Source organism: Xenopus tropicalis, chromosome 9, assembly GCF_000004195.4.
Source record: "Xenopus tropicalis strain Nigerian chromosome 9, UCB_Xtro_10.0, whole genome shotgun sequence".
NCBI lineage: Eukaryota > Metazoa > Chordata > Amphibia > Anura > Pipidae > Xenopus > Xenopus tropicalis.
In genome coordinates, this window is record NC_030685.2 from 45657563 (window position 1) to 45674117 (window position 16555).

The 16555-nt window shown below is 39.5% G+C and overlaps 1 protein-coding gene across 4 annotated transcripts in view; it reads left to right on the forward strand.

The window, feature by feature from the left end:
• Nucleotides 1-16555, forward strand: part of gls (glutaminase) — a 166983-nt gene that overhangs the window by 65756 nt on the left and 84672 nt on the right. For all 4 annotated transcript variants that reach the window (XM_031892945.1, XM_031892947.1, XM_031892946.1 and 1 more), the window contains exons 5-6: nucleotides 10292-10371; nucleotides 12875-13038. In XM_031892945.1, coding sequence (XP_031748805.1) covers nucleotides 10292-10371; nucleotides 12875-13038 — 244 coding nt within the window. The remainder of the gene's footprint in view (nucleotides 1-10291; nucleotides 10372-12874; nucleotides 13039-16555) is intronic.

Here is a 16555-nt window from a genome sequence, read left to right on the forward strand (position 1 = left end):
AAAGTAATATCTCCAGTACCTCAGGAATATCGTTTTCACGGTTTTTACTCAAACCTATTTCTAGTGTCAAAAAAAGACGGAGGCTTTCTCCCCATTTCTCAACTTACACCCACTAAACAAGTTTGAAGAAATGAACGCTTCAAAATGGAGTCTCTTCCATCAATCAAAAGAAGCCTGATACCAGGCGTATTCATGTCAAAAACGACATCAAAGATGCATACCTTCACATTCCCATCAGCTCCTTTCACCAGAGATTCCTCCGGTTCGCTCTGGGACAATGACACTTCCAATTTCAAGCCCTACCATTTGGGTTGACGTCGGCCCCAAGGGTATTCACTAAGGTTCTAGGAACCTTGTTGGCAGTGCTCTGACTTCAAGGTATTCACGTTACAGCCTATCTCAATGACCTAGTCACAGCACAATCAGAGAAGGAAGCCAATTCCCACACCTGAGTGCCCACACTACTGCAACATGGTTGGCTAATCAACCACAAAAAGAGCCCGACGCAGACGTTAGAATTCCTAGGCATGTAAATCAACACAGTGGACAGAAAAGTGTTCCTTCCACTTCCCAAAGCAGTCATACTTTAGCAGACAGCCCAAGACATAATATTACAATCCCAGACATCAGCCCACGTCATTCTCAGACTACTGGGCCTCATGGCTGCCAGCATAGAAGCAGTACCATTCTCAAAATTTAATCTACGAGACAGCCGTGGTCCCTTCCTCTATCTGCCGTTCTTCTGTCACAGGGATCAGCAAAGGCGGAGAACATACACAAGCTGAATTTATTGGTTTGGTGTTTTGTATTTCCTACAAGACGGAGTAGACAAACAATTAAGTACTTCAGCACTGTTTCAGCTCTGTTGCAAAACAGTGGGCCGGTCTACCAGAAGTTAAATTATTCTTCCAGGCACTCAAAAAAAAAAAAAAAATCCGACACCATTGAGAGATTCAATTCCCCCCTGTGACCTCAATTTAGTTCTTCGGGCCCTCAAAAAGCCCCATTGGGTTCGGTGGATCTAAAATTTCTATCCTGGAAAGTAGCTTTCCTCCTCACAATCTGTTCAGCTAGGAGAGTCTCAGATCTGGCAGCTTTGCCACACCTACAACCTTGGAAAATATTCAGGATAAGGTGGTCGTCTGCACGATTCCATCTCGCCTTCCCAAGGTCACATCAAAATTCCATCTCAGCCAAGAGATCATTCTTCTGTCTTTCTGCCCTAAACCGGCCAGTAATCGAGAAAAACAACTACCATATATACTCGAGTATAAGCCGAGTTTTTCAGCGCTAAAAATGTGCTGAAAAAGTAACCCTCGGCTTATACTCGCATATATACGGTATACAGATTCGCAGATGCAATGCGCTTGTTGTGCGCGCGCCCCCCTCCATCGTACGCGACACACCATTAAGGGATGCACAGAAGTTACTGCTTCTAATCAATGGGACGAGCATTGGCGCAGAAGCGATGGGATGCGCATCAGTGGCATCATACGCGGCGCATCGTTGCGCCATTGAGGGACGCACAGAAGTAACTGCTTCTAATCAATGGGATGAGCATCAGCACGGAATCGATGGGACGCGCATCAGTGCGCCGCCGCGGCTCGTCATAACCATGTTAAGGTCATTGGTTGTGCCTGTGCGTACAGTTTATAGAAAGAGTGATGGAGAGTTATTGGAGACATCTTCTGTCACTGGTAAGAAATAATATGCTAGGAAGCCACAGTATGCTCCCACTTGTGAGTTTTTCTGTGGACCTCTATTCATAGTGCACCATGTGAAGGGAGAAGGAGGAATGAGCAAGAGTGGGTCTTCTTGCAGGGATTTTTAAATGTTGAAGGAAAAGATTAGTGAGGTTTTTGCGTTAAAAGAGTTTTACAGGCTTCCAAATGCTCCTTAGCAAGATGGATACTTGCAGCTATACTTGAAGCTTATAGATCTATGGAAAAAGAAGCCCCCTTTTCCGTAAAAGCACACTCCACTAGGAAAATTTGTGCTTCATGGGCTCTCCACAAGTTTGCATCAGTAGAAGCCATATGCAAAGCGGCTACTTGGAGTTCATTAAACACCCTTCTGAAAATTCTATAGGCTAGATGTTATGGCCTTTGGCAGGAAGCTGCTACAAGCAGCCGTAGCACCTAGCTAGCTCCCGCATTATCAGTTTGTTACTTATGTTTTTCTCTATCTGTTAATGTTTATTACATCCCCAGTCATCCTGCACTCGTAGGCCCTATCAGTGCAGCATTCATCCCTGATGGGGTGCTGGGTTTTTGCTGCTCGTCACATAGTAGTAGTAGTAGTAGTCTCCACTGGCAGGCTGTGGTACAAAACTGGAGGAAGAGGTGGAGCTACGAAGAGATGGGAGAAAGTTTTTTTCAGTTTGTCCTGCCTCCAGAGAGGATCAACTTAACCCCAGTCGTCCTGCACTAACAGTACAGGCCTATGAGAAAAAGATGTTTTGGGTAAGAAAATCTCCTTTTCCCCTTTTGTGGCAAGTTAGAGAGGCTTTAGATGGGGTTTTTTGCCTTCCTCTGGATTAATTTCAGCCTAACTTACTAAAGTTACTATGATGACAATCAGGTGTGAGCGAGGAGCTCAGAAAAAGAGTTGTTGATGTGCATAAAGCTGCTTTGGGGGAAAAGATGGCTTAGAGGGTTGGAGGAGATTTTAAACTAGGAGTGGGGGGGGGAGGGTGCAGCGGGTAATTCTGTGGTAGACAGGATAGATGAGGTAATGGGCATAATAAGGGAAAATGGGGGAGGAGACTTGCTTTGGGATACTGAAAATAACAGGGAGGCCCATAAGTTGTTTATGCGTCATTCTCACGCCGGTACCAGTATTAAATGTATGTTTACCAATGCAAGGAGTCTGACTGGTAAAATGGAGGTACTGGCATTGGAGCGGAAATATGACGTGATTGGCATTGCTGAAACTTGGTTGAACGAGTTGCATGACTGGGCAGTATATATGGGGGGTTATACATTTGTTTCGGAGGGACAGGGGGAATAGAAAAGGAGGAGGAGTGTGTTTTTTTTGTTAAGCATGGATTAAAAGCAAATATTAAAGAGGAAGTGATGGGGGTAACAGAGGGAGCTGAATCCTTATGGGTTGAGCTTCTCACAGATAGTAAATAATCTACCAAATTAATGGTGGGGGAATGCTATAGACCCCCTAATGTAAGTGAGTAGGAGGAGGCTCAGCTCCTGTTGCAAATAGAAAGGGCTGCTAGTTTGGGGCAAGTGATAATAATGGGGGATTTTAATTATCCTGATATTGACTAGAGCCATAGTACTGCCAGGACAGTAAATGGGAACAAGTTTATAAACTTGCTGCATGACAACTTTGTCACTGATTGTTGAGGAGCCAACCAGGAACCATGCTATATTGGATCTAGTGATCTCTAATGACTCAGAATGTATAGCAAATGTGCAAGTGGTTGAACCCCTGGGTAATAATGACCATAATGTTATTTCATTTGATGTTTGGTGCAGGAAACAAATTTACATTGGATCAACAAAGACACTGAATTTTAGAAAAGCAAATTTTCGCTTCTTAAGGGCAGTGCTTCAGGGCATAGATTGGGGCATTATGTTTTCGGATAAAAACATAGAGCAGAAATGGTTGCCATTTAAAATGATTTTAAATCATTACTGTTCTCAATTTATTCCATTTAATAAGAAAAAGTAGAAGTGTTAAGAATCACCCTATGTGGCTTAACACTGAGGTAAAGAAGCTAATAGGGAAAAAAAGGAAAGCTTTTAAGAAATATAAGTCAGAGGGGACAGTAGCTGCGTTTAATGAATATAAACACTATAACAAGTGTTGTAAAACAGCTATCCGGAAGGCAAAGATAAAAAATGAGGAGCGCATTGCAGCAGAGGCCAGGACTAACCCCAAAAAGTTTTTTAAGTATATTAATAGTAAAAAGATGCAGGTTGAAGGTGTGGCCCCATTGAGTTATAGTAACAATATGGTTACAGCAGATACAGAAAAGGCAGATGTGCTTAACCAGTTCTTTTCTTCTGTGTATACAGTAGAGAAGCCAGTGGGCCAAGTACCACCCAATAGCTGCAGTGTTGCCTCAGCTCCAACTACACAGTGGTTGACACAGGATATGGTGCTTAAAGGGTTACACAAGATAAATGTAAACAAGGCACCTGGGCCAGATGGAATACACCCTCGGGTACTGAGAGAGCTAGGGTCAGAATTACAGTGGCCCTTGTTTCTGATATTCTCAGACTCATCAGGTATGGTACCTAGGGATTGGAAGAAGGTGAATGTCATTCCTATATTTAAAAAGGGAGTAAGATCTCAGCCTGGCAATTATAGGTCTGTAAATTTGACATCCATGGTGGGCAAGTTATTTGAAGGCTTGTTAAGGGATCACATACAAATTTATGTACTGGAGAATGCCATTATGAGCAGTAATCAGCATGGCTTTATGAAGGACAGGTCATGTCAGACCAATTTAATTGCTTTTTATGATGAGGTAAGTAAGAAGATGGACAGTGGGGATGCAGTAGATAAAATGTGGATTTTGCCAAAGCATTTGATACTGTTCCCCACAAACAACTGCTTTCTAAACTAAGGTCTATTAGTCTTAGTGAAGTCGTTTGCACATGGATAGAAAACTGGCTACAGGATCGGGTACAGAGGGTGGTTGTTAATGGTACATTCTCTACTTGGAATAAGGTTCTCAGTGGGGTCCCTCAGGGTTCTGTACTGGATCCACTTTTGTTTAACTTGTTCATAAATGAGTTAGGGGTGGGTATTACAAGCAATGTTTCAGTGTTAGCAGATGACACAAAACTCTGCAGACCAGTCAATTCTGGCATCCTTGCAGCAGGATCTTGACCAACTGGCAATCTGGGCGGCTAAGTGGCAGATGAGATTTAATGTGGATAAATGTAAGGTCATGCACCTGGGATGTAAAAATATGCAAGCCACTTATACCCTTAATGGGACTGCACTAGGCAAATCCATAATGGAGAAGGACCTTGGAGTCCTTGTAGATAATAAACTTGGCAGTAGCAAGCAATGCCAGGCAGCATCTACAAGGGCAAACAAGGTTTTAAGTTGTATTAAAAGCGGTATAGATTCACGGGAGGAGGGGTTTATTTTTCCCCTTTACAGAGTGCTGGTAAGGCCCCATCTAGAATATGCTGTTCAGTTTTGGTCTCCAGTGGCTGATACATTATATAACTTTAAGAAGTGGCTGGATGGATTCTTAGCAAGTGAGGGAATACAGGATTATGGGAGATAGCTCTTAGTACAAGTTGATCCAGGGACTGGTCCGATTGCCATCTTGGAGTCAGGAAGGAATTTTTTCCCCTCTGCGGCAAATTAGAGAGGCTTCAGATTGATTTTTTTTGCCTTCCTCTGGATCAACTAGAAGTTAGGCAGGTTATATATAGTCATTATGGTTGAACGTGATGGACGTATGTCTTTTTTCAACCCAACTTACTATGTTACTATGTATAGGCCTGTAATTTTGACATATGTGGTGGACAAGATATTTGAAGGCTTGTTAAAGGATTGCATACAAAATTATGTACTGGAAAATGACATTATGAGCCATAATCAGCATGGCTTTATGACCAATTATGAGCCCTAATCAGCATGTCAGACCAATTTAATTGCTTTTTATGATGAGGTGAGTAAGAAGCTGGACAGTGGGGATGCAGTAGATATAATCTATTTTGATGTAAGGTCATGCACCTGGAATTTAAAAATATGCAAGCCACTTATACCCTTAATGGGACTGCACTAGGCAAATCCATAATGGATAGGGACCTTGGGGTCCTTGTAGATAATAAACTTGGCTGTAGCAAGCAATGCCAGGCAGCAGATGCATGTTCAAACAAAGTTTTGAGCTGTATTAAAAGGGGTATAGATTCACAGGAGGAGGGCAACTAAGCTGGTAAAGGGTATGGAAAGTCTCAGTTATGAAGAAAGACTGGCCAAGTTGGGTCTGTTTACACTGGAGAAGAGGTGCTTAAGAGGTGACATGATAACTACGTATAAATATATAAGCAGATCATATAATATACTCTCTAATGCTTTATTTACCAGTAGGTCCTTTCAATGGACACGAGGGCACCCACTCCGTTTAGAAGAAGGGAGGTTCTGTTTAAATATTCAGAAAGGATTTTTTACTGTGAGAGCTGTGAAGTTGTGGAATTCCCTTCCCGAATCAGTCATACTGGCTGATATATTTATAGCTTTAAGATGAGGCTGGATGGCTTCTTAGCAAGTGAGGGAATACAGGGTTATGGGAGATAGTTCTTAGTACAAGTTGATCCAGGGACTGGTCCGATTGCCATCTTGGAGTCAGGAAGGAATTTTTTCCCCTCTGGGGCAAATTAGAGAGGCTTCAGATTGATTTTTTTTTTTTGCCTTCCTCTGGATCAACTAGAAATTAGGCAGGTTATATATAGGCATTATGGTTGAACGTGATGGACATACGTCTTTTTTCAACCTAACTTACTATGTTTCTATGTTACTATCTCTAAAGAGTTTGGACTCCTATATGGAGTCCATATAGTCAGACAGATTGTGTACAAATGGAATAAATTCAAGACCATTGTTACGCTACCCAGAAGTGGTCGATAATCAAACATAACTCCAACTGCAAGCCGTCTAATAGTTTGAGAGATAACCCAGGGTAACTTCTAAGCAACTGAAGGACTGCCTTACATTGGCAAATGTTCACCATCAGAACACTGAACAGCAATGTTTTGTATGGCAGGGTGGCAAGGAGAAATCCACTGCTCTTCCCCTAAAATATTGGTGATGGCCTAAAGTTTGCTAAAGGTCAAGTGGACAATCCAGAAAAATACTGGAATAATGTTTGGACAGATGAAGCCAAAATAGAACATTTTTTGGTTTAAATGAGAAACCTTTTATTAGGAGAAAGAAAAACACTGCATTTCAGCATGAGCCGATTCCATCTGTTAAACATGGTGGTGAGAGTGTTCTGGTTTAGTCCTGTTTTGCTGCATCTGTGCCTGGAGGGCTTGCCATGATTGATCAAACAATAAATTCTGAATTGTACCAGAGAATTCTAAAGTAAAATGTCAAAACATCTGCCCATGAACTGTATCTCAAGAGACAGTGAGTCATGCAGATCCTAAACACACAAATCATTCTACCAAAGAATGGTTAAAAGAGAATAAGGTGAATGTTCTGGAATAGCCAAGTCAAAGCTCTGACCTTTTTCCAACTTAAATGTTGTGGAAAGACCTAAAGCAAGCAGTTCACGTGAGGAAACCCACCAACATCCAAGAGCTGGATGTAAGGATACCTTAATTTTTGTCCATAATCAAGGAATGAAAAAGAAAATAGTCCAAAATAGGGAAGGCTTCTGGATGAGAGTGGGGTTAATTCTTAGAAGGCATTCTGTTTTATAAAGTAAACCAACAGAAGTAGACAAATAGAATTTAGACTGTAATAACACATAACACACTTTGCAATTGTTATATATTTACTGTATTTATGATATAAATCATAATAAAATGCATTTCCCTTATCACACATCCCCTATCCCCATCACACATTTAGATTAGTAGAACTCAATATCAGTTTGAATTTATTTTAGTAGTATTGGTTGATGTTTTTTTTTCCCCTGTTTTAACTTTAATGTCTAAGCCATACACCGTTGACATTGCAAATAATTCACTGTGCTATTTATAATTGTATTCTTGAAGCAACAATTTTTTTTAGTTGTAATATTGGTGTGTAGACCGCCATCTCAGTGCATTGTGCCTGATTTTAACATTTCAGAAGGAGCCAGTGCTGCACTTTGCAACTGCTGTCAGTAACCTATACTCAGTGGGGCTCATTTATGAACACTGGGCAAATGTGCCCATGGGCAGTAACCCATAGCAACCAATCAGTGATTTATTTTTTCCAGCCAGCTGCAGGTAGAACAATGAATGCAACAATTTGGTTGCCAAGGGTTACAGCCCCTGGGCAGTTTTACCTAGTGTTGATAAATGACCCCCAGTGTAACTGGAAGAGTCATGAGCCAGAATTTGATTTTTTTTTACTATTGAGTTCTATTGTTATATCTACCACTTTTAGCAATACAGGTGTTATGTAGCTGCTCCATGTTGCTGAAAGACCTAAAGCAAACAGTTTATTTGAGAAAATCCACCAACATCCAAGCGCTGAAGCTGTTCTGTATGGAGGAATGGAATGGAATTTTCTTTATCTACTTTTAGGACATTCATAAAAATCACAAACTTTCAGGCACCACTGTGTGTATATGTATGTGTATGTATATGTATGTGTATGTATGTAAACATTGGCTGCTTTTCTATGTTTTTTAACAATTAAGTGTTGGGAGTGCAGGGATAGGCAGATATCCAATAAGCCTAGGGGAGGCTAAGCCTCTCCAAACCTGCTTGGCACCTTAAAAAAACAAAACAAAAAAAGAAAAAAAACACCTCATTCCATTTCTGCACTGTCCTGGAAATCTTCTCCTGTTCCTGCAAGCCGATTCTGCTGTGCTCTGGATCTTCTTGTGGATTCTCCAATCAGAGCACAGCTTTCTTGACAGACAGTAAAAGTGACCAATCAAGGCATAGATGCAGACAGTGCTCTGGAGGTATTGCAAACTGAAGGGAGTGCAGAAATGAAGACTGAAAAGAAAAATCTGCAGACTGTAAACTTTACCTAAGAATCATCTCTCTTGCTAACTAACTTTTGCTGCAGATATCATCCTACTTCCACAGATACTATACAGTTCTAAAGGCTGAATCACTAGCTGAAATTCAATTGTTTTTTGCCTGACCTGACATTTATAATATGCCTATCACCTATCCTAACAGATGGATGTTAAGTTAACTCTTTCCCCCCCAAAAAGCTAATTGTGCTTTTATATATTTGTTGTTGTTGCTGTTGTTTTTTGCACTATTTTTTTTTTTTACTTTTGTTATTCTTTTGTTCATTTCTAGTGAGTTACAGTGGAACCAATGTTGTGTATCAGTGCCAGTGTTATAGTGCCAGGGCCTGAATATCTGCCATCAGTACCCGCTCCTTCTCCCTGTATATAATGTGCTGGTTTTATAAATACAGACTGCATCTCAATGTATATAACACTCTGCAAAGGCTACAATTTTACTATTGTAATTTTTTTATTAAAAAATTATTTTTCCATGCAGGCCTCTTAAATATTCATATTCCCATCTCTTGTTTAAACCACTACCTGGTTCCTATGGTAAATAAGGCCCTAGCAACCAGATGGCTGCTGAAATACCAAATTGAGAGTTGCTGAACAAAAAGCTAAATAACTGAAAAAACATTAAAAATAAGAGGACCAATTGCAAATTGTCTCAGAATATCAATGTCTGCATTATTGGAAGTTAATTTACAAATGGATAGAGAACCCCTCACAGAAGTGCACGTATGAATATATATATATGTATGTATATATGTATATGCATGTGTGTATATCTGTGTGTATGTGTGTATGTATGTATGTATATATATATATATATATATATATATATATATATATATATATATATATAATATCCCTCCCATATAGATTGTAAGCTCTACGGGGCAGGGATCTCCATCCTCTTGTGTCTTTGACTCTTACCTTGTTGCAACTGTATCTATCTTTTATTTATTGTTATACTTTGTATTTATCTATTATCGTAATAACTCCCTGTTTGTATTAAAGAGATACTGACACCAGAAAGTAAATCTTTTTTTTACATCTATGATAACATTGTCTTTGCAAGAACTTATAATTTTGCCATAAAAATATTTGCCTGATGCGTTTACATCACCTGTCTGATCCCCTGTGTTCCTCTATGAGGGGCAGCCATATCTGTCAGCATTAGAAGCTATAACTGACAGGTTGGGAAGGGACAGTCAGGTTGGCAAAACAGTCAGGTTTAGGAACTTCAAGTAACGATTACTTACAAAATCAAACCTGTCAGCGAAAAACCGTCAACACGACCTATAGGTAGCTTTTTATGTATATTTATATTTTGAAAAGTAGTTTATCGTGTCAGTATCACTTTAATGTATTCTACTGAACAGCGATGCGTACATAAGTCGCGCTTTATAAATAAAGATATACATACATACATACATCAGCCCAATATGGGATCTTGCCATGTATACCCTGCTTAACTGTATATACATGTTTCTAACTTAATAACCAAAAACATTTTTTGTTTTCAATCCATTGCAGCTATTAGTTTATAGGTAACAGTGGTACAATTCTTATTTTCCAAACATCATATTGTATCTAACATTTTATTGTTATTTTTTTCAGGTTGCAGATTATATTCCTCAACTAGCTAAATTCAGCCCTGATTTGTGGGGAGTTTCTATTTGTACTGTAGATGGGCAAAGGTAAATTCTTCCAAAATAATATTTTTATTTACGCTACTGTGATAAAGATAAATCCATATTTCAAAAAACTTAAAAGGTTTCATTAATTATAGCCAAAATTAAGGAACCCTAAGAGATGCAAAATTGTGGCCTTCAGTGAAGCCTCTTTAACCTAGCCACTTCTGCACTTGTGCATGAAGCACAGAACCAAGTTATGCCAGTACGAAAAAGTTATATATCCACACAATACAGTTTAAGGGCTAGTTCAAACATGGAAATTAGTTTAAAAATACAGATGCACATCTGGAAAAAGCAATACAGGTTCCCCCACACAAAAAATGCTCACTGCTCAAATCCTCTGTTCCAGGTGCAATCTGCCTCGGGCCCTGCACTCACGGCCAGGGAGAACCCACTTCCAAACATGAAAGCATTATGATTACTAAACAGTCCTGTTGACCTGGGTGCTCTTGCCCCGAGTCTGTAGCCAGGAGTCAAATCTCGTCACAAAACTTCACACATTGGCAGTGCACTCCAGGTCAGCATAAAAAAGCCACAACAGTTAGATTAAAATCGGTCAACCTTTATCCACGTATCTAAAAAACACAGCTTGATCCAACTCTTTGTAGCTCATACTGCCCAATATCACTCATAAACACTGACGCCAAAATATTGGCAAAAATTCTGGCTACCAGACTTACCTGGGCTATACAGGATCTAATACATCCAGACCAATCAGGCTTCATATCAGGAAGGGCGACGGACTTCAACCTCTGTCGACTCGTCACTAACCTCCAACTCCCACATACCAACAAAGGCTCCTGAGTTGTGGCTTCGCTTTACTCTGAGAAAGCCTTCGACTTGGTAGAGTGAAACTACCTCTGGGAAGTGCTCCACAGATTTGGCCAAATTCATCCAATAGATTAAACTACTCCTGAAATCCCCGGTTGCCAAGACAATTTCATCTCTCCCCCCTTCTATCTCCGCAGGGGAACCAGACAAGGGTGCCCCCTATCTCCAGTTCTTTTTAATAAGGGGGTGTTCATCCATTAGGGGTCTCCAAAAATACTCAGGACTCCGTATTAACTGGGAAAAATCACAGCTATTTATCATTGCCCCTTCCCCTCATACTCCACCTCCCCAACAGACACAGCTGAAATGGGTTACATCATTTAAATACCTGGTGATATGGATACACCCAGACCCCCAACTCTTCCTACAACTCAATTTAGACCCTATAATGGACTCCCTGTCACAAGCTCTTAAAACCTGGGCCAGACTACCGCTCATGCATTGGGGAAGAGTGAACATTATCAAGATGATATTTCTGCCTAAGCTCCTGTATATATTCCACAACACCCCATTTATAATCCCTCGATTCTTTTTAAAAAAAGTTAAACAAAATCATATCTTCATTCATTTGGGCCAACAGCACCCCTCGCATCTTTTGGGAGAGATTAACAGCAACCATTGAAAATGGATGCTTGGCCCTGCCATACTTTTATTTTTACTATTTAGCCTCCCAGATTTACTATATACATTTGTGCCTTGCTCCCAACCCATACAACCCTAACACACCACTCCAAGCATCTATTCTCCATTGAATAGAAGGCTTAAGTACCTACCCCTGCAGACACCACTCAGATATGACCACTCTACCAAACACCTTACTGACCCCACACAAGGCATGGACCACAGCCCTGAAAATCCTAAACCACCCATGGCCACTTCTCTCACCTCAGCTCCCACTCTGGTCCAACTCGCTCCTACCCCACCTACAGGAATTACAAGACTACATTTATTGGCCGTGACTGGGTTTTAAAAAACTTGGTGACCATACAGTTGGTTCCCAGTTCCCCACACACCAAGACCTGCAAGAAAGAGCCTTGGGCTAACAGGTACAACTCTATAGATACTTCCAGCTTAGGCATGCCTTTCATGCACAGTTCCACACCCTTCCCCTCATTATAACTACTTTAACCCTAGAGGACATCCTGCTCTCCCCATCTCCAGCCAAACTTCTATCCAGGCTATATAAAGAGATTCTGAAACAGTTAAGCCACTCTTTGACCAAGCCTATTGTCTTTGGACACATGACATCCCAGAGCTAGAACATGAACAGTGAGAGGAATCTGTCATGATTTTTATGGTGTAGGTAGCAATCTCAGTGCATTGTGCCTGATTTTGAGCTTTCAGAAGGAGCCAGTGCTGCACTTAAGAACTGCTGTCATATAACCTATTGTTTCTCCTACTCATTGTAATGGGAAGAGTCATGAGCCAGACTTGGATTTTTTTACTATTGAGTTCTATTGTCATATCTACCACTTTTAGCAATACAGTTGTTATGTAGCTGCTATCTTGCTACCTTCCTATTCTCTGCTAATGGATTGTTGTGAGGGAAAAGGAGGGGGTGGTGATAAAGGGTTGCCACCTGTCTGGTTTTGAAAAAGATTATTGAAAACATCTGTATTTGTGTATCTATTTTAGGTTGAGTTACTTATGTTCATTTTAATCTGTCTTCTTGCAGGCATTCAGTAGGTGATACCAAAGTACCATTTTGCCTCCAGTCTTGTGTGAAACCTTTGAAATATGCCATTGCAGTAAATGACCTCAGCACAGAGTATGTACACCGATATGTTGGAAAAGAGCCCAGTGGCTTACGGTTCAACAAATTATTTCTTAATGAAGATGGTAGGTAAATGTAATAAAAACGTTTTAATAATAAACATGAAAAAAACGGATAGTTTGAATAGGCTTGTATGTGGCAGAAATCGAAATATGTTTTGGGTTTTTCTAAAGGTCTCCTATGCAAGTCCGCTATTTATTAAACACTGTGGGCTTATGCCTTTAAAATCAGTGACTTCTGATTCTTGGGTACTTCTAACTTCTTTACCTTATAAGAGGAGGGTACACTCCCTAGATGGCTTTTTCATGGAAACAAATTTTATTGGAATACTTTTTTTAATGGAAAAATATTCCTTGATTCTTCCAATGATTGGAAGCACTTGGCTATATATAAGGTATGCTAGACAAATATTTGCCAGCTATGTGATCCAGTTGTAAGTCTGAAGACTAATGGCCATTTTGGGTCACTGACCCATTTAAACTAGCTTCACATTGAAATTGTTGAACAGTGATCAACCAGTTGCATAGTAAGTCAATAACACTTCAGTTTTAAGGCTCATCTGAAATCTTACAGGATTTCTGTATCATGAACTGGCTGTTCTGCAAATTTCAAATGAGTAATTTGCTATTGTTGAGATTTGAATCAAGTTTTTAATTATAAATTAGCTGTGATAGTCTTATAGCATAGACTGCATATTTCAACTGACTTTTAAATCTGTGTACTATTTTTTTTATAATATATACTTAAAAATTATTTTTCTCCTTGTTGCATACCAAGTATGTTATTTTGTTGCAGCACTACATGCAAAGAGAAAAAAAATGTTTTAACCATTTAAGTGCCATCAGAATTTCACATTTTGGTTCACCACAGTGCCAGGTGTTTTGTAAACATTCTGTGCTCTCTCATTTTAGGGGCATTTACTGGGGGGTGGGATTTAGTTTAGGTAGGAAAAATATATATAGTTTATTTCCACTTCTGGAACAAGATTTAGAGCTCTAAATATTAAGAAAGAAAAGAAAAAAAAAAAATATATATATATATATATAATTTTTTTTTTTTTTTTTTAACGATATAGGGATTTATACCAGAAACATATTTTATATAATGGACACAAAATCAACTGTTTTAGAAAGCCTCATGTCTCCCGAACATGCCAATACCTGAAAATTATAGTTTTATTGAGATTTCTAACTTCCATAGATCAAAAACTCCCAGCAGTATATCACCAAATTTTCAAAGCATTACAGCAGAATACAGCAGATTAGATTCCAAAGCCAAAAATCCTGGAAAATTAGGTTTACCCCAGGAAACCATATATTTTAGAAAAGCAATGCTTTTCTGAATTTGGCAGTTTCCATAAAAAATTATGACAATTTTAAAATATTGCCTCAAAGCTTCCACTTTCAAGCATCATATCTCCCATCAACATTAGTTACCATGAAAAAATATCCTAAATAGGAAAGCCAAGGGTACACTGAACAGTTTAATGCCCATTGTGCAAAGGACTACCAAAGTATCTGGCATTTAGAGACCCTAAATTAAGTTAGTGCATACAAATTGCTCTTTGTTAATACACAAAAAAATACTTTGACCCCCTTCATTCAAGCTTTGGTATTGTGACTATCTTTTGGCCAGGTTGGAGCTGCAGAGTGCCATTTGAGTCCTATGGAAGGCTTCCAAAATCATGCGTTGAAGTTTCAAAGTCAGAAAGGTTTTCACCTTTTTCGTTCGGATACGAAAATTTCATAACTTTCGGATTGCTACCACGATTTTAAAACAAAAAAAGAAAAAAGAATCCACCCCCCAAAAAAACATAAAATTGTGTGTGTGCGCAAAATGCGTATTGTGCGTGAGTGCTGTGGATGTGTGAAACCTCCCCAAAAAGGTGTGTGTTTATGTTTGTATGTTACACTAACTTGAGAACATGCAAGCTGGAAATCCGCAGGAGGGACCCAGGAACCGGAGGGAGCTGTCTTCTCTGTAGATCCTGTGAGGGGTGGCACTAGGGGGGAGACAGGAGACTAGGAAACAACCAGAATGTAGTAACCTATGGGACCCCTGGGCGATCATGCCCCAGACATGTGCAAAGGGAAAGTAAAGGAATGGAGCCAGGCTGGTGTAAGATTATTAATTTAACTAAAGTTCTACAGTATAGTGTGGCAAAGAGATCACTGAACAATAAATGTAAAAAATGATTTTATATTGATTGGAAACAAATATTTACATAAACATAAATCATAAAGTAGCTAAAACACATAAAACAAGAGGCTACAATATACAGTACATATAAATCTTATAGACTACAATACGCTACAAATATACACAAACTAACTTAACTAAACACACTAAAATGAAACACAGGGACCCGACCACCTAAATAATAATAATCCCACACCACACCATATAAACACACTCTATGAAACCATAACTCTAGAAGATTACACAGCCTAAGTATACCTCTCCTTAGGTTTGATAAGTGCCTGGTCCGTGATGTCAGGATTCCCTCTGATTTGGTACAGACAACCAGGTGCTAAGTTAATTAGACTGTTTCCTCTACTAAAGAAAGGTTTCATTAATGATTAATAAAATATAGGAACCCACAATATATATCTATATTTTACAAGAATGTTACACTGGGCTGGGTGCTGATGCAGCTGCATTTGTACATATAACTGTAAAGCAGCTTATTGTTTATATCCTTTCTGTCCACGCACACACATATACAATATACACACAGCACTTCAGGCTCTTTTGCATTTTGGGTTTTGTGCTGCTCACCCAGAGGCTTAGATTTGCTGCTATTTACACACGCAGATACAAATCTTACTTCAATAGCCAGATACAGGTGTAACAAAAGAGTGTAAAAAAGAGACTTCCTCCATACCAGTGACAGTGCCACATTAATGTCAGCAATGTTACAGACCTCTGCACATACAACTGTGTGTATACAGGCACATAGATGTTGGATTCACAGACACTTCTCCTTGTCTGCTAGTCTGATGACTAGATGGTGTCCTGTTTTAAGGTTTTGATTGCTTCACGTTCTGCAGGAGACAGTTTTGGATGTGGTCTAGACATCCTGCCCGCATTTTTGGCCTCTAGGGATAAAACTTTCCCAAAAGTGCATATCGTGGGAGGTGGTTTAGTATGCTCAAAGTTACTTTTGCCATTAAAGCAGGACTGATTACCTACCAATCTAGTCATCAGACTAGCAGGCAAGGGGGGCTCTTTTGTACTTCTTTACTATGTATACTACCATGAGGAATTGCTGGGGCAATTAGCCATTTCTAACACTTATAAATCCCTGCCGGGTGACCCAACCTGTACATTTGAAAAGGAACTTGACACATTTCTATCCATAGCTCTTAACGCAGGCTAGCCCAACAGATATACATTGTAGGCAAATGTAGGCTTTACATGTCCTTTAAGGTGATTTTCATATATTTTGTAAAAACTGTTTACTTTCCAAAGGTTTACTTTTTTCTGTTTGATTCATGGCTTTTCAGCTATCATACTTTTTCAGGTTTAGTACAAATGAAAACACTACTTGTAATGAACTGCAGTGTATGTATCACTTTTATT